We start from the raw sequence: 25798 nt of genomic DNA, 5'->3' as shown, positions 1-25798 counted from the left end.
CCGTTCATGATCAAACTCCAATACTGATGTTTCCTCAAGACTCTTCTGACCTCTTTCCCCCCCCCCCCTCCCACCCCCACCGCCACCACTCTTAACTGATAACCTGGAACCATTTAAAACTCTAGGGATTTCCAGTTCCTCTGGTGAAGAATGATTGTATTGTTCTGCAGTTTAGCCCAAGCAGTGCTCCTGTTAGGGTACACTAGACATTGTAGGCCAGTGCAGTTATTTAGCTAACCGTAATGTGAAATAACTATAAAGTTCAAGTAGGTTTCTCCTCTGTGTGACTGGAGAGAATGTTCGGGTTGGCTCTTGCTGTGTGTCAGTAAGCAGAATGTTCAGAATCTCTGGAGATTGACTGTAGGATTAAAGCAGCGTGGTGGGAAACTGCTCTATAAATTCTTGCGCTAACGCAGCAGCGTGTAAGGATCTGTTTCAATTATCTCATGCACTATGGAGATGTAAATCTTCAGTCTTCTGTATGTATAGCAATCATTAGTAGCAAAGTCACTTCAGACAACTGCCATGTTCAGTAATTCCTGGTCAGAGTTCTTCACTGGGAATCTTCACTTTAGATAGTGGGGCTGCTAATAGATGAGCGCTAGAGATGTATCACATCTCTCTGATGCCAATGAGATACAAAGAGGGTATTGGTTGCAGGGGTTATCATTGTTCAAGTGTTACAAAGAAGAAAGGTTTAAAGCTGAGATATGCAACTTTAGAACCACCTGGACTGATTTTAGTTTGGTTTTGCATATGTCTCCCCAATAATTGCAACCGTAGGTGCTGGCCCTTTGAGTAACTATGGAGCCGGCTTTCTCCTCCTATTCAAGGCCTGCTGTTTAACTTTAGGCCACCAAATTCACAGAGAATATATGTGCACTGAAATTTTGCAATTGTAGTGCCAGTTAAACATTGCATCGAATTAATCACTGCTGCCTAACCTTTGTGTGCTGGATTCAAACACGTGGCATCACTCTTCACTTCCCTCTACAATCTGAAATCTGATCAAGGGTTCAGAGACTATTGAATAATTGAGTATTAAAAACTAAATACTGGAAAAGTTCAAGAGATAAGGCAGCTGCTGTGGTTAGAGGACCAGATTTAATCTTTCAAGTCAACAAACGATCTACTGGAGGAACTCAATGGATCAAGTAGTATCTGTGGGGGAGGGAAGGGGAATTCCTGACATTTCGGGTCAAATTTCAAGTATCTGCAGTTGCTTTGTTTCTATTGTTTCACGTCAATTACTTTTTATCAGAACTGGGAAAAGATAGAAATGAAGCAAGTTGTGAAGAAAAGAGAGGTCAGGGAAAACAACAGGAACGTTTAGTGATGGGTGGAGACGAGAAAATACTGAATGACGCAATTGTGATGGTGGTGCCTGCTCAAAGAGGGTGGTAAATGCATGTCAGAAGGATGTGTAACTAGGATGAGATGTATAATATTTGCATTACCAGAAGGGGGGGGGGGGAAGCAATTAAACTACATTCTGAAAGTGGTGAGTATATGACTAATTCTTTTGCTGTGTCCCAAAAGCTGTATGTGCAAACTCCTCCTCAAACTACAATTGCAAAACTTCAGAGCACATATATTGTATGTGAATTTCTAATGTTTAAGTTTGCATTGGACTTTGCTTGAATGGTGTAGGAGGCCAAAGAGAAGCCAAAGGGAGCTCATAATGGGGTGGGGAATTAAAATAATAGATAGTCAACTTTAAGCTTAGGGTCAGCCTCAAAGTCTGAATAGAAATATTCTGCAAATCAGTCCCCAAATTTGTAGATAGATAGATAGATAGATAGATACTTTATTCATCCCCATGGGGAAATTCAACATTTTTTCCAATGTCCCATACACTTGTTGTAGCAAAAACTCATTTGGTTTTTTTGGTTATTTGGTTTCCTCAAAGTAGAGGAATTGATCAATCAGTTTTTCCCAACTTTGTAATTAAAAAAAAGATAAGAATCAGTAAAATCTTTAAGGGAAGTGTAAGGAGACTCCATTCAGAAATAGTCTCTTTTTGGGTTGGCATAACCTTTCTATCTCAAATTTGACTCTCCCACTCAGAACTGTCTGATGTGTATGCTCCTAAATTCCCAGACCTTGCTGGGCTGGCCACGTTTTTGTAGCAGGACTAGTCTCTAGTTTACTGAGAAGAAACAGTAATTAGAAACCAGGTTCCCACTTGACCTTCTCAATTGCCTTGTTCGCAATGACTGGTGTGAATTAAGTATTCGAAAATTTACATTAGGAAAAAACTCAGAAGGTACATTTTTATTCAAGCTCTCAAATAACTTTTGGGAGAAGAATATAAATAAAAAAGACCTGTGTTCAGATTTGCTGTTTCCAGATAGAGAGTGGACTTGAATTATGTGAAAAGGTTATACAAAGTGTTTAAGGCAACAACAACCCATGGAATTAAATAAAAGGTTTGCTAAAAGGGTAACATTGGACCAGAAGTACTGTAAGAACTCGGCCAGAGAAGCAGCAGTCAAGGAAAGAGAAATCAGGCAATAGTTTTGGTCAGCAACCCTTCTTCAGAACTTGGGAAAAGTTACATTCTTTACCATTCATGTTGAATAGAGGTTGTTACATTCTAATCTTTTATTGTCTACAAGGCTTAAGATGGCATCATTTGAAGACTATTATTTTACTGACCACATGATCTGATGGATGGAGTTTCTCAGAGTATTGATGAAAATCTGAATTATTGAAATGTAGTTAAAAAGCAGTCAATTATCTCAAAAAAATTGGTGGAGTAGAACTGCACAGAGTGCATTGTTTGAACTGTGTGAGAATTGGTGCTTTTCAGGTTAGGATAAGTTGCACAAGTATGAGGCACAACTGAAAAAATGTTAACCGGTAATTTAGGGTGAAGCTGTTTGCCACTCACGTTAGCAATGATTTTGGGGTAATAATGAGCCACATGTAAAAAATTAGATTAGTTTAATGTGAATGCAGATCTCTTCAGCCACTTGTGGGGTAATTTAGGTCCCCAGATAGTGACTGTATATTTTTGGCACTCCTGTTGAAATCAATAAGCAACCAAAGATAGTTGGTAACAGGTAACTTAGGATCATGTTAATCACTTTGATTTTAAAGGATAAAATTATGTTCATTCAGTCAAGTGATAGGATGGTATGAGAAGATGATGAAACTTAAAGAAGTGAAATTCAGTCTGTGGTACTCTTTTATATGGTGGAATATTGCTTGCCACCCCATATTTGACAACTTGTTTATAGCACTAATGAAGTATAGGTTATTGGAGAGGAGTTGGATCAGAATAGACAGAGTATTTGATAAGTAGATTTACTTCTGAAAGAAGCCATGTCCTACGCAGCCTTTAGTATAAGTGATTTAGTAATTCACCTTGCTGACTCCTCATAAAATTACATTCATCAAAAACTCAGCTTCTGGTACCTTGACTGTCATTGTCTAGCTCTTCTGTCATCTCTGTTGTCCTTACTTTCAGATTGATCCATATCCTTAGTTCTTCATATCCCAGTTCATTTTCAGCTAAAACATTTTTAAAAATTATCTTTATGTAGAATATTGAAGTGCATAAAAATCTAGTTTCTGAAACAGAAGTACAGATAAGAATTTGTCAAGCTCCTGCAGCTACCATTTAATCTACTGAATCTAATCTATTGCTGCCTAATCTGTTTTGACTCTTCCATACACAGCTGAAGTCAGATGTGATCCAGTCATCCCACTTACAATCAAAGATGAATGAAGTTATCAGAGCAGTGACACAGGTAATGTTTACGGAGTTTGCTAAGATAAAATTTTAATAACACTCATTGAACCAATCAGCAGTAGAAGTGTGAGGGCAATGAGCAATCATTAAATCAGAATGCTTATATGGCTTTAGACTCCCTTTCCCCACATCATCCACTGTACATTAGGTGAACTGATTAGTTATTGCCATGAACATGAATAGCTCTTTTTTTTAAAAAAAAAAGCATTTTAAACAAACTCTAGTCATTTGACAACTAAAAGAAAATGCAGAGGCTGAGAATCTAAAACAAATTAGAAACTGCTGGCAATATTCAGCAGCTCAGGCTGCACATGCAAGTTAATGTTTCGGATTGGAAACCCTTCAGAGTTTTTAAGATGCTGCATTTTTTCCATCCCTTTCTGCTCTCTGGCTGTGGAGAACATACCTATATTGACTTGCTGGCAGGTCCTCATGTTCCTCTACATTTTGCAACTTTTACATTGTTTTGTCCAAGTTCCCCTGCCATTTTTCTCCTCTTCTTTTTTCCTCCTGCCATTTTGGTTCTTTTGGCATCGTTTCCAAGTGCTTATGTTAGGCACTTGTGTGAATTGAATTGAGTTTATTTCTTACATCCTTCACGTACATGAGTAAAAATCTTTACGTTACTTCTCCATCTAAGTGTGCAATCATAGTAATTTATAATAAATAGAACAGTCAATGTAATACAGAGTACACTCAAATCAGTGTGAGTTCATCAGTCTGATGGCCTGGTGGAAGAAGCTGTCCCGGAGCCTTTAGGTCCTAGCTTTTATGCTGCGGAACCACTTCCCAAATGGTGGTAGCTAGAATATATTGTGGCTGGGATGGCTTGGGTCCCCAATGATCCTACGGGCCCTTTTTACACACCTGCCCTGCTGAATGTCCTGTATCATGGGAAGTTCATAACTACAGATGTGTTGTGCTGTCTGCTCCACTCTCTGCAGAGTCCTGCCATTAAGGGAGGTACAGTTCCCATACCAACAGTGATGCAGCCAGTCAGGATGCTCTCAATTGTGCCCCTGTAGAAAGTTCTTAGGATTTAGGGGCCTATACCAAGCTTCCTCAACGGTCTGAGGTGAAAGAGGCACTATTGTGTCTTTTTCATCACACAACTGGTGTGTACAGACCACGTGAGGTCTTCAATGATGTGGTTGCTGAGGAGCTTGAAGCTGTTTACCCTCTCAACCCCAGATCCATTGATGCCAATAGGGGTTAGCCCGTCTCCATTCCTCCTGTAGTCCACAACCAGTTCCTTTGATCTTGCAACATTGAGTGAGAAGACAATATTGAACAATTCTGTATATTTCTACAATTGAGACACAAAAGAGACTGGATCAAGATGTATAAACTGCCGTGGGAACTCAGCAGATCAGGCAAACATCTAAGCAGGTAAAGTCCTGATGAAGGGTGTTAGTCCAAAGTATCAACTGCTTATTTTCCTCTATAGATGCTGCCTGACTGGCTGTGTTCCTCCAGCAGTTTGTGTGTATTAATATATATCTTATATCTCTATTTATTCTTGTGAACTCACTACTACAGGGATTTTCCATATTTCCAGTGTTCCACGTTTTATTGGCTTAACAATTTTTATCCTGATTACATTAAATTGTATTTCATAATTTATCTCACTTTGTTATTGCAGTATTTTTAATAATTCCCAAAGTCATTATAATGCCTGCACTTGGGTGTGGCCCTTAGACATACAGTTAATTTAACCAAGAAAGAAGTAAAGTAGCAGTTTTAAACTGTGGGAAAATATTAGAAATTTTAATCCCCCACTACTAGTGGTTTAAATCTTGTGAAATGTATAAATTTTTTAAATTGGACGCCAATTCACTTCCAGTTTCTCGGGAGGCAAGGAACCAACCTTCTTGCAGAAGACTTGTGGGATCCTTGTATATTATGGTTGTATACTTTAATGTAAATAGCCGTTTTTAGTTTAATCCTGGGCACTTCGTTCCTGAACCTCTGTTAAAGAAAGGATCGAGCTGCTGAGTCTTAAAGGTGATCACCTTGCCATGTACCGGCTAAATCTTGCTGAGTGGTTTCATGCTTGCTCAGTGATCCCTACCACCACCTTTCATCTCCTTGTCCAAGCCTTCTGATCACTCCCACCATATGGTTTTTAAGTGTCTCTCCCTTTCATTGGCTTTGTTCCCTTGGCTCTGGCAGTTCCTTGTTGCCAAAGATATCCTCGTTCAGCAGGCAGCTGTGTCTTAACTTGCCTAGTAGTAGCCAGGAAAACCCATTCTCCTGGTTTCCGAAATGCGAGCAACACCCTGCAGCCTCTACCCAATTGTATTCCCCACCTGCTTCAGATCTGATATTCAATCGATTTATTCCATATGTTGATATCAGAATAACTTAAGGCACCAAAATTGGAGAGAAATCATTTTGAATATTGATAATTCAACAATTTAACCCAAACTAATCTGATAATACATTCATGGGCCTTATGTTTGTTATAAACTAGTGAAATTGAATTTTAGATCATTTTCTGATCAGCATTTATTCATTAGATATCTATGACACTGGCTTGAGTCATTTCCTTATGAGCTATGTGACAGTGGAGTTTATTGTTAAGTGCCTCTGTGTGGCAACTGGACTAGGCTGCCTCGAATGTGGATGAATTGCCTCTCATGTTATTTCATGCTTTATTAGCTGAAAGCTGGGATGCCTTTGCTATGATTATTCTTGAGACCAGCCAGGTACTAATCCAAGCACATTTTTCTCAATTTTTTAAAATTGTTTTTTAAGTTGTCCACATTTTGAGATACTAGAATAGGAAATTGAAGAGGACAAGGAATTTAAAGAGTATATAGTTTTATGCATGATGTGAAGAAAAGCTTTTTGAAATTCTACTGAAATGTATTACACTTAATTCAATGATGATATATTTTGTGTGCTATTTTACTTATCTGTTAATGTTCTGTCTTACCATAGATTATTAGTTTTTCTGGAGTAATTGGACTGCAGTCCAATGCTGCATATGTTTTAGGTCATCTTCATTTGACCAATATGTCATCTTGTCAAAGTCGGACATCAGGTTAGTAATTTTCTTGTGATTTGTGAGATACTGACAAGGTAGCAATTTTTGATCTGTGTTGTGAGCTTTTGTTTCTTAAATATCATCAAAATAGAAACTCTAGCTGTTGATAAGGTAAGACAAAATATATTAAAGGAGAATATTTTGGTATTGCAAATTAGAAGAGGCCATTTGGCAAAAAAAGTTTATTCTGCCTCTCTGAGCAATACCGTCACTCCCAGAACCCCCATTTATTTCCCTATAGTCGCCTCTCTTATATAATCAGGAACCTCACACTCACCCCCGCGCCCCCCCCCCCCCATCCTGGTTTCTTCTACCATCTGCCAGTCGTAAGAGCAAACTACAGTGGCCAGTTAACCTATCAGCACAACATTTGGGATTTGGGAGGAAGCTGTAACATGCACACAGTTACAAAAAGAATAGACAAACTACACAGAGAGAGCAACCAAGGTCAGAGTCAAACTCAAATCACTGAAGTAACATCAGCGTGATACTATTAGATATATGTGCGAGGCTACTTTTACCTTGTCAGAAGTTAAGATAGCTTTGAGGCAAGAATATAGAACAACATCCAGCTTTTCCAGTCCCTACCTTGAAAACAAATCTGACATGGCATCAGCAATAGCAGAAATTTTGATTGTATCATTTCATTTGGAGCTCTTTGCTAGTCCCATCACTAATGGCAAAGAATACCATCTCACTAAGTTCTGACATGACATGAGTTCTGATGGCTATTTGACAGCTATACTCCTTTTATATAAAGAAAGCTTTAACAATTTCTAAAATCGTTTAAAATACTTTTATTTGATTGAGATTTCAGAGTGAAAATTATCACATCTTCCCCCACTCTACCCCCCAACCCCCACCCACTTAGCCTCTCTTTGACTGTGTCTTGCAGTACAACATACACGCTGTGCATCCATAGACGCCACATTTTTCAAATGATTAACCTACCAGGATGCTGAGACTACTTAGCTGGTTGCCAGGAGATGGAGTCATACATTCTGACAGTGTTTGGAAAGCAATCCAGCAAAATGAATATGACAGCAGGGTTTTGCTTGTCAGCTAACATCAACTTTGAGATGTTACCGATGTATTTTTTTAACCATCTATCTGTCATCTACTTACAACTGTGTTTAAAAAAGAAGACAGTCTGTCAGCTCTGTGAAAGTGCTGTGTTCTGCCCAACAGTTTTGATGCACATCTCAGTCACTTTTTTTTATTTTTCTCTTTAATTGCTTTGTTGGTTGGTTAGCAAGCACTATGTATAACTCACTTAGCCTGAGTGGCATTTCACACTATTTGCAGCCTGTAAATGACATGTTGACCAGGGCCATCAGGGGTCTTTGTCTGTGGAGGCTCATTATCTAATAATATCAATTGCTTCTCTAGTTCCTCCAGATTTTCGGTATTTGCCAGAGAAGAGTGTCCTCAGAAATGCAACTGATTATATTATTGAAGCAGGAAAAAAAGGTATTTCATGGAAAATATCCATTTCCATCAGCATTATTTTTCTTTTATAAAGTTTGCTTAATAGTTTTTTTTTGGTTATTTATGGGAAGGCGTAGCACTGAGTTTTGGGCTGAATTTCTACAGCATCTGAAGTAAAAAAAATCTCTAAGTACCCAGGACATCTTTAGGGAGCAGTGTCTCAGAAAGGAGCGTCCATTATTAAGGACCTCCAGCTCCCAGGACATGCCCTTTTCTCACCGTTACCATCAGGTAGGAGGTACAGAAGCCTGAAGGCACACACTCAGCGATTCAGGAGCAGCTTCTTCCCTTCTGCCATCGGATTCCTAAATGGACATTGAATCTTTGGACACTGCCTCACTTTAAAAAAATATATATACAGTATTTCTGTTTTTGCACGTTTTTAAAATCTGTTCAGTATACGTAATTGATTTACTTGTTATTATTTTTCTCTGCTAGATTATGTATTGCATTGAACTGCTGCTGCTAAGTTAACAAATTTCACGTCGCATGCCGGTGATAATAAACCTGATTCTGATTTCTAAAGATCATTGCTAGAACTCTTACTGAATTACATACATTATTTTACGTGAGGATTGTGACTACAGTCACTGAGCTGAGGTTTTCCCCAGTGGAAGCATTAATGTTAACAGCTGGTTCCACAATATTTAAAATGGCACTCTAGAATGAATCTGTCTGAAACTTGCACTGATGCGCAGTCAAGAAGCATCTTGGATGTATCACTATACTATAGTTCCTTATATAGGACATAAACAACTTGTTCAAGCGAATATAGAGTATGAATGTAAATGGATCATGCTCAATTTCTCTATCAAAAACCCCAATACAAACAAATCTAGAACACAAGAAAAGTTTTTAGCACTAGTAAGGTCAATTCTATTTTATCCATTTGGCTTTTAATTGATCATTAGCTATGTCGTGTAATGGAACATTTGAAGTGTGATTAAAACATTCATAATATATGAGCTGTAGGATCAAAAGCAAATGAGGTGTCTTCTCAAGAAGATTCAATTGTTCATTATTATCTTATGTAGCTTTATCTTTTAGATTCTTAGGGCCAAAATGTTGGCAGTGGAGATCATTTTAGTCTGAAAAAATAATGGCTGTTTACAGGAAAAAGATCAGGCAGCTTGGACATAGTGTGTGTGTGTGTGTATGTGTACACACATATGCATACACACTATCTTAAGTATTTATATTGTGTTCTTTATCTTGCTGTTTTTTTTAATGCCACGTTAGATCCAGAGCAACAATTATTTTGTTCTCCTTTTCTCTTGTGTTATGAAAATGACATTAAACATCTTGAATCTGCTGAGGGAAGTGATGAGTTGACCTTTTGGGTAGATTTACTTCAGCAGTGTTATCGTCAGGATATAGTTCTTTGGCAATTTATGAGCACATGAAAAACTGACAAATTATTAGACTGCTAGAAACTGCATTCATAATTTACTGACTCTAAATCTATTTATGCTATTAGTAGTTATTATTACATGTATTCATCAGATTAATTGAATGTGAAAGTTCCCTGTAAAAACGGTACAGTAATAATAGTGAAGATTCTGCTAAAGTAGGTGTTCCCAATCTTTTTTATGCCATGGACCCCTACAATTATCTGAGGGGTCCCCTGTGCTAAAGCAAGAAATATGCTGTACTTTTCATAATTGCAATAATACAACTTTTCCAAAATAAAAAAAAAAGCATTCAAGTTGTGGTAGTGTTTCAGAGAAGAATCACCTACTGCTTTAGGGTAAAAGGCTTTGAATAGAGATTAGCTTTAAAAAAAGACAGTTGAGGAAGAGTTTTATCAGGCTTGCCTGTTAATTAAAGTAGGATGCATAACCATTAAGCATTGATTTCAAATCAACAAGGCAAAGGGTAACATTGGTTCCGAACTGGGGAAGCCTAAGTTGAGAACTTCTATTAAAAAGTATGTATCCACTTAGAGCATAACTGTGAACGGTTGGAATAATGAAGCTTCATACTCCTTCGATTTTGCAGGAGTCCTGCATTGGTGGAGATGCAAAACCAATTGTCTTAAATGATGCCTGGTATAACTTTTCAGGTAGAATAATGGGATCTAAGATCCTGAAATGAAAATATTATTGTGTACTACAATAGTTCTTTCATTGGACAAATGATAGTGGATCATCGTCTGTCATCAGAGATCCCCATAACCCAGGCCATGCTCTTTTCGCTGCTGCCATCAGGCAAAAGGCACAAGACCCTCAGGACTGGCACTACCAGGTTCAACAACAGTTACTACCCCTCAACCATCAGGCACTTGAACAAAAGGGATAACTACACTCACTTGCCCATCCATTGAGATGTTCCCACACTAATGATCTCACTTTATGGACTCTTTATCTCATTAGCTCGTGTTCTTGTTATTTCTTGCTATTTATTTATATTTGCATTTGCACAGTTTGTTTTCTTCTGCATTCAAGTTGATCTTTCATTGATCTTGTTATAGTTTCTATCCTACTGATTTGATGAGTATGCCCGCAGAAAACGAATCTCAGGGTTGTATATGGCGACATATATGAACTTGGATAATAAAATTTGCTTTGAACTTTAGATGAATCCACTTTTTGTTATTCACCTTGATGTTCTAACCCAGCAGAGAAATCTCCCAACTGGAATGTCTGTAGGTTGAGTCCTTACACTTGCATAGTCTGTTAACTACAAAAAAAAAGGTATTGTTTTGCTCCAAGTGATCGAAAGCCTGGGGGTTGATCGTGGTACAAGATGCTCCCACATCTGTTTAACTTGCTAAATAAAGCCACAAGTATCTGTAGGATACGTCAGTTATTATAACTCATTTCACTCCCATGGAGAGACCCACAGCTGCACATCTGATATGGGTTATTGGGCAGCTTGCCGACTTCTTTGAACAGCTCCATTCACCAGCACAGCTGGGATGCTGATCTTGAGATGAGAATGTTATGAAAAGTTAGTACTGGCTGTGGATATGACAGGACCAAATGGCATTGTTATTAACGCGCCTTTTGATCACTGTCATACATTGACACTGAGGATGGTGCCAACATTCCCAGTCCACAACAGTGGCTTTGGCTGGCAAAAAATACAAATCCAAAAGCGTAGTTTTAAAAAAAGCACTAACTCAGTGTTGTAAACAACAGTCTTTTCTGTAGGTCAGTAGAATTTTTCCAAGACATACTGTGCATGCAGAGTCTTTTATGGTATTTCTGAGGTGGCAAGATTAATTTGGATAAATTAAATTGTTCCCTTAGGCTTTCCTGAGATAATGAATGAGCCCTGTAAATCAGATGTTTTCAAGAGTCTGATCATGTGGATGGAGACCTATATATAGGTTTCAACAAGAAAGAGTCACTGGCTTCTGCCCCTGAATGGATATTGTACATCACCTGGGACTGAATACAAATTGAATGATTAGTTTAAGACGCTTTAATTTGGATATTTGGGATTGATTGTTGGGTAGCTAAGTTGTTGCAGAATGCAGTTATCACATAATATAATAGTGATTGAACCTCTGAAATTCACCCACTACTTTGAAATAAATGTATAAAATAGTTCAAACATATTATCCAAGGCACCTTCAGTGCATTGAGTCATTGACGTGTTACATTCATAGTGTAGGTCGAAAGTGATAGTAGAATGATACACACTTTATTCCCGTGAAAATGTGACTAACTTGCATTGATCCATTATTAGATTTCTTTTGCTTTTTTTTTAGTAATTGTATTGTGTACCAGATATCAATCCATAATCTGGACAAAATTAAACAGGAAACATTCATAATGCACATCATTACACACTACTGAAACATACTTTTCTCATATCTAGTTTTGTCATTTTCAGGTCCCGAGTCAATTCCTCCCCAGATAGTGAAGGTTTTGTTGGCACCTATTGCTGGATGTGGGAACAGTTATCAATATCCACCCTTGAATTGGGCTTCAATTCTGACTCCACTTAAGAGATTGAATTTCGGTAAGCTATAAAAGAGAGCAAGATTGATTTTAAGATGTTGGAAATATTTATTCTTTTGTAAGGTAATATATTTTTCCCTTCCTGAATTTTAAAATGTTAAAACAATGAAGCCCTCCCTTTCAACAGTTTTACCACTGTGCACTGGAGAGATGCCTTCTAGATGACTGCTAATGCTGAAAGCAGTGAGAAATTTGAAGGAGTTGTCATGTTAGTGATGGAGGGTTATGCTGAAAATATTAGAAAGAGTTTCAAATGATGTCAAAATGTTTAATTTCTGTATTAATTTTCAAAATGTTTCAAAGAACGTTTCTAATTGGGTGGTCACCTATCAACTGGTGAATTTAGTGAGTAGTTTCAAAGCATTAATACTTTTGGTTGTGTATTTATTTCCTTAAGATGATTATAAAGTATAGATTTTTAATTTGAATATTCCTTCAAATTTTACATAAAAATGAAAATATGCTTTGCTTTTCAATAGAATTTAGACTGAACTGATCAATGACCAAGGTTATTGGTTACGTTCTGAAAACAAATCTGAAGCAATAAGATGTCCAGCAGTCTGAGGTCATCCAAGGTTAGCTTCTGTATCTGTCTGTTGGCTTTGATACAATGCTTGCCAGACGAGCAATTTGGGGTAGTGGAACTTCCCAATGTATTGTGTTTTGTAACACATGTTCAGATGGTGACCCTGTTGTAAAAAGCAGAATCTCTTGTAATGGGCATAGGAGTGAGCAGAAGCTGCCCTTCTTTGTAGTTGCAGTATAGCATAAAATTACTCTGTAATTCCACAACATACCCCTCCTTGTCTATGATTAGGTTATGTCATTTCAAATGCCACAGTTCTGTACCACAAGGTTTCTGTAAGGTAGTTCCCATGTATTTTATAATGTATGTCTTATGCTTGTTGCACTGTTAAGTTGGCAAAAAAGAATGAGTAATTGGCATCTGAAATTATGTGAGGAAGAAAATTTGGAAATTGGAATTGGATGCTTTATTTTCCACGTTGATCTTACAGCCAACAGTGCCACATAGTGGTCATATTGGAGTCCTCCAGCTTTATACAACTTTTTCTCCCTGACTGCAGGTGAAGATGTCCAGCAATATTGCATTGAAATTGCCGTGACCCAGGCTCAGACATCCCAAAGTGCTGCAATGTTTTTAGAAACATGGATAGCACCGCCATTAGTGTATGGCCTTAATGTGGGTATAAATTATTACTAATCTCTTTATTTTCCTCTAATAAATCTGCAACTTTATTTATGTTGATTTATTTACCCTTAAAGTATAAGTGAAGAAAACATTGGTCATAAAGATGTTGGAAGTATATATTGCACAATTATCAAGGAAAAGACAGGGCATGGGTTTGCATTAATTGGTTGTATGAGAGGGAAGTTGAGGAAAACCTTTTTGACCCAAAGTGGAATTCAGCCTGGAACACACTGGCTGTAAAGATGATGGAGGCTAAAATCCTAATCACATTTTAACAAAGTACTTGGATGGGTACAGAAGCACCAGAACCTTCAGACTGTCACGCCGCCACATGCTTTTCCCCCCAGCTTGGACACAATTAGCCATGAAAGCACATAATTTCTTGCTTATCATGCCTGTACATCTGTGTTGCATATCAAACAAAGCGTAAGGAGCAAAAGAAGACTCCAAATTCAGATTTATTTATCATGTGTACTCCGAAACATAGAATGAAATGCGTCATTGGTGTTTATAACCTAGGGGTGTGCCGGGGGGCAGCTAACAAGTGTCACCTCACATTGCAGTACAACATAGCATGCCCACAATGCTCGGCAGAGCAACACAGAACACCATAAGCACCAAAACAAGCCCCTTTCCTCCATCCCACACACACGGACAGTCATCCAACTCCAGATGACTCCAGTCTGCAGGCTCGGGTCTTTAGGCTTTGTTTTTCAGACTTCTGGTTGCCCTTTGTTCTTCAGTGTCGCCCCTGGACTAGCTGATGATGGGACTGTGAGCCCCAGGCATACCAAGTGACAGGTCCTCGTGGCCTTTGAGCACAGAGCGACTTCAGGTGCGGATCAGAGGCCTGGATGGTGGATACCTGTTGTCACCCGTCCACGTGGCTGGACTTTGAATGTGGAGCAGATGCCTGGACTACAGATGTCCTTTGTCACCAGTCTATGTTTCTGGACTTAGAGCAAGAAACAGAGGCCTAATCTCTAACTCCTCCACATCCTTGTCCTTAACTCTAACTTCCCCAAATCACTGTCCCTAAAACCTAACTTGACCTCCAATTTCCCTCTCTGTCCTCAAAAGCGTCCCTACAAACTTCTTTAAAAAAAAAAATTTAAGTCTGGGCCACTATCTCAAGCCCTTTTGATTGGAGCCTGGTGCCATCAGATCAGGGCTTTCACAGTTTCTTCTTGAAACCTGAGTGGACGTGATCTTTACTACCAATCCTGTTCATTCTTTGGACCATTCTGTGAACCCACCAGCAATTAAACCTTGATGTCATAAGAAAAGAGTCAACTTAATTTTTTTTTTAAAGTATTTGAAGTGTAGAAAAATGTGTAGATTTTGCTGTATGGTGTGGACTTCAGGTCCACGTATGTTTGTCACTCTGTAGTTCAAGCAAAAAGAACCCTCCAGGTCCATTTTAAGGGCCTTGGTTTGTCTGCACCCTGTCTGTGGTCGTAAATCATGCCCTCACATTTCTGTGGTGTTGTTGCCAATTTCAGCTGGATGCATGGATGGTTTCACATGTAATTCCCAGAGTGCTTATTCCCTCTCCGTAGTACTCTGACATTATTGAAGTTCTGAAATTATGTTGGAAAATATACAAAAAATAAATAAGGAAGTATTTATTTGGAATGTAGAGAGAAACTCTACGGGAGCAGAAACTGCTGAGCCACAATGTTCACACCCTTTTAACTGGCCTTACCAATAATACATTAAATAATCAGAGCAAACCTACAGACTGGGTGGCACTAAACTCATCAGGAGGCTAATAATTATATACAATATACAGATTACAAGTGGAATCAAATATATTTTGTGCTACAAAGTACTGTATATCTCTACTATCCCTGTGAGGAATTCCAAAAGAGAATTACAATATAAGCAATACAAGTATTATTTTAACAACAGTATTTAAGTACATTTTTTAAAATGTGTGCTCTTTCCTCTTTCTGTAGCTGGGAATGAGAAAATACCTCTTTACATCTCTTGCTTCTTGGATGAAACATGTGCCAGAGGATAAACTTCAGACATTTGTTGAAGTCCTGGCAGTCCAATACTTTACAACAGAAAACAGGCAGAGAAGCCCAGAACTTTGCACTGCAGTTCTGCAAGGGATAAATGAAGCCATGAAGGTGCCCAACCAAATACAGCACACCTGGGGCATATTATGCAGAAGTGTTGAGAAGATATTTGAGATGCTGCCCAGTGAAATCCAGGTACAGTTTTTCTTTAACAGTAATAGATTTAATTTTAGCCATGCAGTTCATTCTGGGTGCATCTTAGAAAGATGCTAGAGAGTATACCAATTGGGAGCAAGGTAAGGAGAGTTGAAACTTAGGAGGATCATAGTAAAGATGCAGTAAAAAGGAATTGAAATAACAACATCTAGATAGTAAATAATTAACATATTATTCCAAAGTGGCAATTATGCAAAAGGAACTTCCTTCCTGTTGCCTCTTAATCTGATATCCTTTAATCCCCATTCAGAGAGGTCTCCTGGGTATACTGCTGCATGATTACACTCTGATACCATACTCTGTGAACTTGTTAGTAAATCCCAGGTTTCCTTGTTTGTGAACATATGCATTGAAACATAGAAAATCTACAGCACAATACAGGCCCCTTGGCCCACAAAGTTGTGCCGAACATGTCCCTACCTTCGAAATTACTATAGCCTTCTATTTTACTAAGCTCCATGTACTTACATAAAAACCTCTTAAAAGACCCTATCGTATCTGCCTCCACCACCATTGATGGCAGCCCATTGCACACACTCACCACTCTCTGCGTAAAAAAAACTTACCCCTGACATCTCTGTACCTACTCCCCAGCACCTTAAACCTGTGTCCTCTCATGGCAACCATTTCAGCCCTGGGAAAAAGCCTCAGACTATCCACACGATCAGTGCCTCTCATCATCTTGTACACCTCTATCAGGTCACCTCTCATCCTCCTTCACTCCAAGGAGAAAAAGCCAAGTTCACTCAACTTATTCTCATAAGGCATGCTCCCCAATCCAGGCAACATCCTTGTAAATCTCCTCTGCACCCTTTCTATGGCTTCCACATCCTTCCTGTAGTGAGGTGACCAGAACTGAGCACAGTATTCCCAAGTGGGGTCTGACCAGGGTCCTATAGAGCTGCAACATTACCTCTCAGCTCCAAAATTCAATTCCACGATTGATGAAGGCCAATACACGTTGCGCCTCCTTAACTGCAGAGTCAACCTGCGCAGCTGCTTTGAGCGTCCTGTGGACTCGGACCCCAAGATCCCTCTGATCCTCCACACTGCCAAGAGTCTTACCATTAATACTATATTCTGTCATCATATTTGACCTACCAAAATGAACCACCACACAATTATCTGGGTTGAGCTCCATCTGCCACTTCTCAGCCCAGTTCTGCATCCTATCAATGTCCCGCTGTAACCTCTGACAGTCCTCTACACTATCCACAACACCTCCAACTTTTGTGTCATCAGCAAACTTACTAACCCATTCCTCCACTTCCTCATCCAGGTCATTTATAAAAATCATGAAGAGTAAGGGTCCCAGAACAGATCCCTGAGGCACTGCGCTGGTGACCAACCTCCATGCAGAATATGACCCGTCTACAACCACTCTTTGCCTTCTGTGGGCAAGCCAGTTCTATATCCACAAAGCAATGTCCCCTTGGATCCCATGCCTCCTTACTTTCTCAATAAGCCTTGCATGGGGTACCTTATCAAATGCCTTACTGAAATCCATATACACTACATCTCCTGCTCTTCCTTCATCAATGTGTTTAGTCACATCCTCAAAAAAATTCATTCAGGCTGGTAAGGCACGACCTGCCCTTGACAAAGCCATGCTGACTACTCCTAATCATACTATACCTCTCCAAATGTTCATAAATCCTGCCTCTCAGGATCTTCTCCATCAACTTACAAAGCACTGAGGTAAGACTCACTGGTCTATAATTTCCTGGGCTATCTCTACTCCCTTTGTTGAATAAAGAAACAACATCCGCAACCCTTCAATCCTCCGGAACCTCTCTCGTCGTCATTGATGATGCAAAGATCATCGCCAGAGGCTCAGCAATCTCCTCTCTCGCCTCCCACAGTAGCCTGGGGTACATTTCGTCTGGTCCTGGCGACTTATCCAACTTGATGCTTTCCAAAAGCTCCAGCACATCCTCTTTCTTAATATCTACATGTTCAAGCTTTTCAGTCTGCTGCAAGTCATCACGACAATCACTAAGATCCTTTTCCATAGTGAATACTGAGGTAAAGTATTCATTAAGTACCTCTGCTATTGCCTCCGGTTCCCTACACACTTTCCCACTGTCCCACTTGATAGGTCCTATTCCTTCATGTCTTATCCTCTTGCTCTTCACGTACTTGTAGAGTGCCTTGGGTTTTTCCTTAATTCTGCCCGCCAGGGCCTTCTCATGACCACTTCTGGCTCTACTAATTTCTTTCTTAAGCTCCTTCCTGGTAGCCTTATAATCTTCTAGATCTCTAACATTACCTAGCTCTCTGAACCTTTTGTAAGCTTTTCTTTTCTTCTTGACTAGATTTATTACAGCCTTTGTACATCACGGTTCCTGTACCCTACCATAACTTCCCTATCTCATTGGAAAGTACCTATACAGAACTCTACACAAATATCCCCTGAATATTAGCCACATTTCTTCCGTATTTTTCTGAGAACATCTGTTTCCAATTTAAGCCTCCAATTTCCTGCCTGATAGCCTCATAATTCCCCTTACTCCAATTAAATGTTTTTCTAACTTGTCTGTTCCTATCTCTCTCCAATGCCATTGTAAAGGAGATAGAATTATGATCACTATCTCCAAAATGCTCTTTCACTGAGAGATCGGACACCTGACCAGGTTCATTTCCCAATACCAAATCAAGTACAGCCTCTCCTCTTGTAGGCTTATCTACATACTGCGTCAAGAAACCTTCCTGAACACACCTAACAAACTCTATCCCATCTAAACCCCTTGCTCTAGGGAGATGCCAATTAATATTTGGGAAATTAAAATCTCCCATCACAACAACTCTTGTTATTACACCTTTCCAGGATCTGTTTCCCTATCTGCTCCTCAATATCCCTGTTAGTATTGGGCGGCCTATAAAAAAAACACCCAGTAAAGTTATTGACCCCTTCCTGTTCCTAACCTCCACCCACAGACAATCCCTCCATGGGGTCCACCTTTTCTGCAGCGGTGACACTATCTCTGATCAACGGTGCCACACCCCCACCTCTTTTGCCTCCCTCCCTGTCCTTCCTGAAACATCTAAAACCCGGCTCTTGAAGTAACCAATCTTGTCCTTGAGCCATCTAAGTCTCTGTATGGCCACCACATCATATCTCCAAGTACTGATCTGCGCTCTAAGATCAGCTTCACCCCACCCCCTCTGGTCTTCTCCTGTCATTTCGAATTTTCCCCTCTCCCTCCTATTTTCAAATCTCTTACTATCTTTCCTTTCAGTTAGTCCTGACGAAAGGTCTTGGCCCGAAACGTTGACAGCGCTTCTCCCTATAGATGCTGCCTGACCTGCTGCGTTCCACCAGCATTTTGGTGTGTTGCTTGAATTTCCAGAATCTGCAGATTTCCTCGTGTGTGTACGCTCTAAGCTTATCTGCTTTGTTTACAACACTCCTTGCATTAAAATAGACACATCTCAAACCTTCGGTCTGAGCACATCCTTTCTCTATCATCTGCCTATCCTCCCTCTCGCGCTGTCTACAAGCTTTCTCTATTTGTGAGCTAACCTCCTCTTCCCCAGTCTCTTCAGTCAGGTCCTACCCCTCCCCCTAACAATTCTAGTTTGAACTCTCCCCAGCCTTAGCAAACCCCCCGCCAAGATATTGGTCCCCTTGGGATTCAAGTGCAACCCGTCCTTTTTGTAGACTGGGACTTCATGCAATTTGGCAATTAAATGTCAACCTTTCTGTTTTCAGTTGTTGGCAACAGCCTTAAATCTTTCTCATTTCATTCCCAGGTTTGGACATTATATAGTTGTATCTTTATAGTAGCATTAAGGTTAACCCTAGTGTTTCTATCTATCTGTATCCAAATTTTAAACGAATGTTTTGGAAATTCAGGTGCAGTAACTTATAACTTTAATTTTTTCCCTCTGTTCTTGTTCTTCCATTTGGAGATATTAATTTCCTATTTTCTTAAATATATTTTACTCTTACCAACTCTCTGTTCTACAGCTTCAATAATCTCTTCCTTTGAACACTTTTACTTGAGTTGTTCCAATACCCCTGACTACTCTGTCGCCACCAAAATTTACATTGTGAACACATATATGTAATATGTGTACTGTCCTGGCTTTTTAATTGAGGAGGACAATAGTCACAGGCTAATTTAAGTGCCAGCTACCTCTGTTTTGACCTCACATGAAATTTCCTAACCAGTGCTTAGTTCAGCCAATGATCCAAAGTTTACTCCTTATTCTCACAAGCTACTGTTGAGGGAAACTAGTTGTAATGCTGCCCCTGGTTAATTTTGTTTATTATGCATTTAATCAACTTCTTAGATTGTTTTTATCTTGCTAACAAATCACTTCAACTTTAAGTTAAGTGATGTTTAATTAAATGCTTACCTGTTGTTTTTAATCCAACTTGTTGATTTTTCTTGCGTTTCGTACTGATGATCGGGTATGAGATGAAAAAGTCAAAACACGTGTACTCAGGTGCTCTTGGAGATAGTCTGGATAGCTAGGCTCTGCCTACTGCACTCCTCACAACCCACCTTCACCTGCTACATAACCAGGCAGTAGGAAGAGTCCCAAAGTCTGATTTTTTTTCCCTTCCTATGAATGGAAGTATTGTTTGGCTCCTTCACCACGTGGTATGGATGGGGTGTTTGCTAAATGGCCAAACATGGTGTTGTTTAATAACATGTTTATTTAATAATAATGTAGCCACAAATAACATTGTTCTTCAAAAATCACAGAGTTATTTTTTAAAAAGCGAAGTACAATTACACAACATTCTACAGTTCTAACACACTGCCGTGGATCTCTTTCATCATTTATATAACTTGCTCTTAAAAATCTTTTCAATTGTCGTAATGTTTATGTGTGCTACTCAAAGGAATTTAATCAAAAGCCCAATTGTTGACATGACCAGATACTGTTTTTTGTTCTGGTTCCTTGGTGCATTTTGTTTGTTTCCTCCAATGGCACTCAAAATGATAACATCCAGGAGGAAATCTGCAGGTGCTGGAAATTCAAGCAACACACACAAAATGCTGGTGGAACACAGCAGGCCAAGCAGCATCTATAGGGAGAAGCACTGTCGATGTTTCGGGCCGAGACCCTTCGTCAGGACTAACTGAAAGGAAAGATAGTAAGAGATTTGAAAATAGGAGGGGGAGGAGGAAATGTAAAATGATAGGAGAAGACAGGAGGGGGTGGGGTGAAGCTGAAAGCTGGAAAGGTGATTGGCCAAAGGGATACAAAGCTGGAGAAGGGAAAGGATCATGGGACGGGAGGCCTCAGGAGAAAGAAAGAGGGAGGGGAGCACCAGAGGGAGATGGAGAACAGGCAGAGAGTGAGGAAAAAAAGGGGGGGGAAACTAAATATATCAGGGATGGGGTAAGAAAGGGAGGAGGGGCATTAACGGAAGTTAGAGAAGTCAGTGTTCATGCCATCAGGTTGGAGGCTACCCAGCTGGTATATAAGGTGTTGTTCCTCCAACCTGAGTGTGGCTGCTACCCAGCCGGTATATAAGGTGTTCTTCAGGTTGGAGGAACAACACCTTGTATACCAGCTGGGTAGCCTCCAACCTGATGGCATGAACATTGACTTCTCTAACTTCCGTTAATGTCCCTCCTCCCCTCCTACTTTCATATCTCTTACTATCTTTCCTTTCAGTTAGTCCTGACGAAGGGTCTCGGCCCAAAACGTTGACAGTGCTTCTCCCTATAGATGCTGCCTAGCCTGCTGTGTTCCACCAGCATTTCGTGTGTGTTGCTTGATAACATCCAGGGCAAGTAGCACTGCTTGATCGGCATTCGTCCCCTACCACCACCCTAAATATTCATTCCCACCACCACAAATGTAACATGGTTACTCTGTGTGCCATCTACAGCTGCCCACGTGTTCCATTCCAACAGCTCCTTCCAAATCCATAACCTTCAGCACCAAGACAGTCAAGGTTAGTACGTGTGAGGAAATATCACTACACGCAGATTCCCTGCCATTATAAGTTAAAGATATAATCCTTCACAGTCCAACTTCTGGAACCTCAAGTGACAATATCTTGAGAGTGCCTTCATCTGTTAGGCGCTTCAGATCCCTCCAGACTAAGACTAATAGGTACTGGAGAAGTTTTTTCCCTACTGCAGTCACTTTGCTGAACAGTTAACTGCCGGTTAACTGTCGGCTAACTATTACTTGAATTGCACTACCTGTATGTATAATCTATATTTTCATTTATATTTATCATTATTATTGTTATGAGCAGAGAGACAACATCTGCCGGAAGTAAATTCCTTGTATGTGCATAGGTACTTGGCGATTAAAGTCTGATTCTGATTCTGATTCTGATTCTGATCAGAAAGAATGTAACAATTCAAGATAGTGACTTACCACAAACTTTTAGGGTAATTAGGAGTGGACAGTAAGTGTCATAATTGCCAATAACTATTACATTCCTGAAAATGAATTGTGTGTAATAAAGAAACTGCCTGGATAACTAATGTTACCACTGCTAATAACTAGTTTCTTCATTTCGAGTTTAACTTCTACTTCAAGCTAGCTCCTCTCATTTAATGAAAATTTACATAATTTTTTTTGTTTTATAACTCCAAAACATAAAATTGAAATGGAAACAATGAGCCTGGAGATAACTCGTATACGTTCTTCATTTATCTTCTAGCGAGACACGAATGCATTCACGAACCTGTATATAACCTGTAATTCAATAAAATTAATTACTTAATCAAACAAAGAATGTTTAATCAAATAGTATATTTACAATATTAGTCAAAATTTACTGATAAATACACAACATGCCTCCCTGCTTAACTGTTAACTCCAACTCAATAGAGAATGCATCTCAACTATATAAACAATATACTACATTATACATCTACTATATTAGCATCCACAGCAAAGTAAATATTAAGTTGTCCCATTCAGGCCTATAAAGATTTAATCGCTCTGAAGGATTTCTTACTCTTGTGGGATAAAATCTTTCTTGATTTGGGGGTCACTCTGCTTGGCAGTTGAGACTTGTGGCTGTGAAACAATCTCTGGTTCTGGGGCCTCCTCTGTGGTGGTTGTAACAGTGAACTCTGGGACTGCTGGAAGTGGTTCTGACAGCTCTATGCACCTTTCTTCTGGACATGTTGACATCTTGAACAGTGCATAGCAGGTTTCACTTGATGATGTGGTTCATAATGTGTGAGTACAGTGACTGACTTCACCATTTCCTTTACCTTTTCAAATGCCAGCTCGCACTGCTTCTACCATTGCTTGAATTTTCTCAGCCCACTTGTGTAAATCTTGTGCGTCGATGGTATGACCAGAGTGAGTGATACTTAGTTTAAAGAATCCACACTTGTTGCTCTAAGCCCATAGCCTTATAATCTTTTTAACACTGTCTTGAGATTTTGGAGGTGTTCCTTGTCATCCTTACTGGTGGCAGTGATATCATCAGATAACGCAGAATGCCTGGACAGCCTTGTAACAATGGGCCCATAGCTTTCTGCCAGACTGTGGGTGCAGTTGCTACTCCAAAAATAAACCTATTATAGCTCTTAGTGAGTGTTTATGGTGAGAGACACTTTGGACTCTTCTTCCATCTCTGTCTGTAGGTAGGCCTCAGCGAAGTCTACTTTGCTGGAGTGTTTCCCTCCAGAAAGGTTTGCAAAGATATCCCCTATCCTGGGCAGAGGGTATTGATCTACTTTCAGTACTGGGTTGATGGTGACCTTAAAATCACCACAGATCCTGACAGACCCATTCTTTTTGGCTATTGGGACCTCTGGTGTTGCCCATGGGTGCCATTCAAACTTGGAAAGAATTCCTTCATCCTTCTTGCGATCTAGCTCTCTGGCTACTTTATCATGGATGGTATAAGGAATTGGACGGGCTTTGTAAAACTTGGGTGAGACAATATCATTTAACACAATTTTACTTCAGATAGGTTTGAGTTTTCCAATACCATCTCTGAACTTTGCTGTGGCACCTTTCTTTAGTTGCTTTCAGTTGACTCTTTTACAGGGGGTGTGGCATGCAAATGGTAGATGGATCTGCAATCAGGTTGTAGTTGTGTATGCCAATCATGCCCCCACAATGCTAGCCCTCCTGTTTTCATCACATACAAGCCCAATGTGGCATATTGGTTGTATTTCACTGTCACGAATGTCATTCCCGCAGGAGTTATCTTTTTTCGAGTATAAGTTCTTAGTTGGATATCTGCATGCATCAGTTCAGTATATTTGAAGTGCAATTCCAACTCATTTTGTGGAGTGAAAGAGACAGCCAAGCCAATATCCAATTCTTTTTTTTTTACTAATTTGCTGTTCAGTTCTGGTGTAAGCCATATTGCTTGTCTATTGCAAACACAAGAAAATGGCAGATGCTGGAAATCCAAAGCAACACACAAAATGCTGGAGGAACTCAGCAGGCCAGGCGGCGTCTATGGAAAAGAGTAAACAGTGGACGCTTCAGGCTGAGAACCTTCATCACAAGGCCTGGAAGGAAAAATGAGGAGTCAGAGTAAGAAGGTTGGGGGAGAGGAGGCAGAAGTGCTAGATGGTAGGGGATAGGTGAAACCGGGAGAGGGGGAGGGGTGAAATGAACACTGGAATGTTGATCGGTGAAAGAAATAAAAGGCTGGAGGAGGGGGAATCTGCTAGGAGTAGATAGAAGACCATGGAAGAAAGTGAACGAAGGAAGAGGAGCACCAGAGGGAGGTGAAGCGCAGGTAAGGAGATAAGGTGAGAGAGGGAAACAGGAATGGGGAATGGTGAACAGGGGTGGGAGGAGGCTATGGATTGGCATGTTGGAATGGGAATGGGAAGTAAAATTGAAACGGGTGGTCACCGGGAGATCCTGCTTTTTCTGGTGGAGCGTAGGTGCTCGGCAGAACAGTCTCCCAATCTACATCGGGTTTCACCGATATACAGGAGGTCACACCGGGAGCACCAGATACAGTAGATAACCCGAACAAACTTGCTCTCCCCACAAAAAAAACAACTGCCACACCTGCCCTACAAAAACCTCCCACCCCCCACCCCCAACTTCATACATGACGCCCTTGTCCAATTGTCTGTCCCCACTGATGTCCCTCCTGGTATATATTCTTGCCATTGGAACAAGTGCCACTCCCTTGAAGCGCCCCTTCAAAAATGACGGAACTGGTCCTCACTCTCAATAATTTCTTCTTCGGCTCCTCCCACTTCCCTCAAACTAATGGAATAGCCATAGTCCCAGCTAGGCCTAACTACTTGTCAGCTACATGGAACAGTCCATGTTTGAAGCCTATACCAGTACCACTCCCCAACACTTCCTACGCTACATCAGCAACTGCATTGGTGCTGCTTCCTGCACACATACTGAGCTCAACAACTTCATGAACTTTGCCTCCAACTTCCACCCTGGCCTCAAATTTTCATGGTCCATTTCCAACACCTCCCTCCCCTTCCTCGATCTGTTTCTCTCTATCTTTTATAAACACACTGATTATCACAGCTACCTGCACTATTCCTCTTTCCACTCTGTCAGTTGTAAAAACGCTATCTCCTTCTCTCCGTTCCTCTGCTACAGTTGCATCTGTTCTCAGGATGAAGCTTTTCATCCCAGAGCTAATGAGATGTCCTCCTTCATCAACGCAAGGGGGGCTTCCCTTCCTCAACCATCAAAGCTGCCTTCACCTGCATATCTTCCATTTTGCACAAGTCTATCCTCACCCTTTCTTCTTGCTACACCAGAGATAGGGTTCCTTTTGTCCTCACCAACCACCCCAGTAGCCTCTGCGCCCAGCATATAATTCAACATAACTTCTGCCAACTCCAATGGGATCCCATCACCAAGCACACCTACCCCCCCCCCCCCACTTCCCACTTTCTGCAGGGATTGCTCCTTTGTCCACTTGTTCCTCCCCACAGATCTCCCTTCCGGCACTTATCCTTGCAAGCAGAACATGTGCAGTGCCACACATGTTCACACACCACTTCCTTCATTACCATTCAGGATCCCAAAAAATCCTTCCAGGTGAGGCGACACTTCACCTGAGAGTCTGTTGGGGTTATCTACTGTATCCATTGCTCCTAGTGTGGCCTATATATCGGTGAGACCCAACGTAGATTGGGA

At 40.3% G+C, this 25798-nt stretch overlaps 1 protein-coding gene across 7 annotated transcripts in view; it reads left to right on the top strand.

Annotated features, from left to right (window-relative positions):
• Nucleotides 1–25798, top strand: part of focad (focadhesin) — a 227909-nt gene that overhangs the window by 184379 nt on the left and 17732 nt on the right. For all 7 annotated transcript variants that reach the window (XM_073072700.1, XM_073072683.1, XM_073072676.1 and 4 more), the window contains 6 exons: nucleotides 3684–3755; nucleotides 6701–6803; nucleotides 8196–8276; nucleotides 12135–12263; nucleotides 13348–13463; nucleotides 15431–15691. In XM_073072700.1, coding sequence (XP_072928801.1) covers nucleotides 3684–3755; nucleotides 6701–6803; nucleotides 8196–8276; nucleotides 12135–12263; nucleotides 13348–13463; nucleotides 15431–15691 — 762 coding nt within the window. The remainder of the gene's footprint in view (nucleotides 1–3683; nucleotides 3756–6700; nucleotides 6804–8195; nucleotides 8277–12134; nucleotides 12264–13347; nucleotides 13464–15430; nucleotides 15692–25798) is intronic.

Source organism: Hemitrygon akajei, chromosome 2 (genome assembly GCF_048418815.1).
Source record: "Hemitrygon akajei chromosome 2, sHemAka1.3, whole genome shotgun sequence".
NCBI lineage: Eukaryota > Metazoa > Chordata > Chondrichthyes > Myliobatiformes > Dasyatidae > Hemitrygon > Hemitrygon akajei.
Note: the sequence above shows the minus strand (reverse complement) of the source record. Positions and strands in the feature narration are given on the sequence as shown.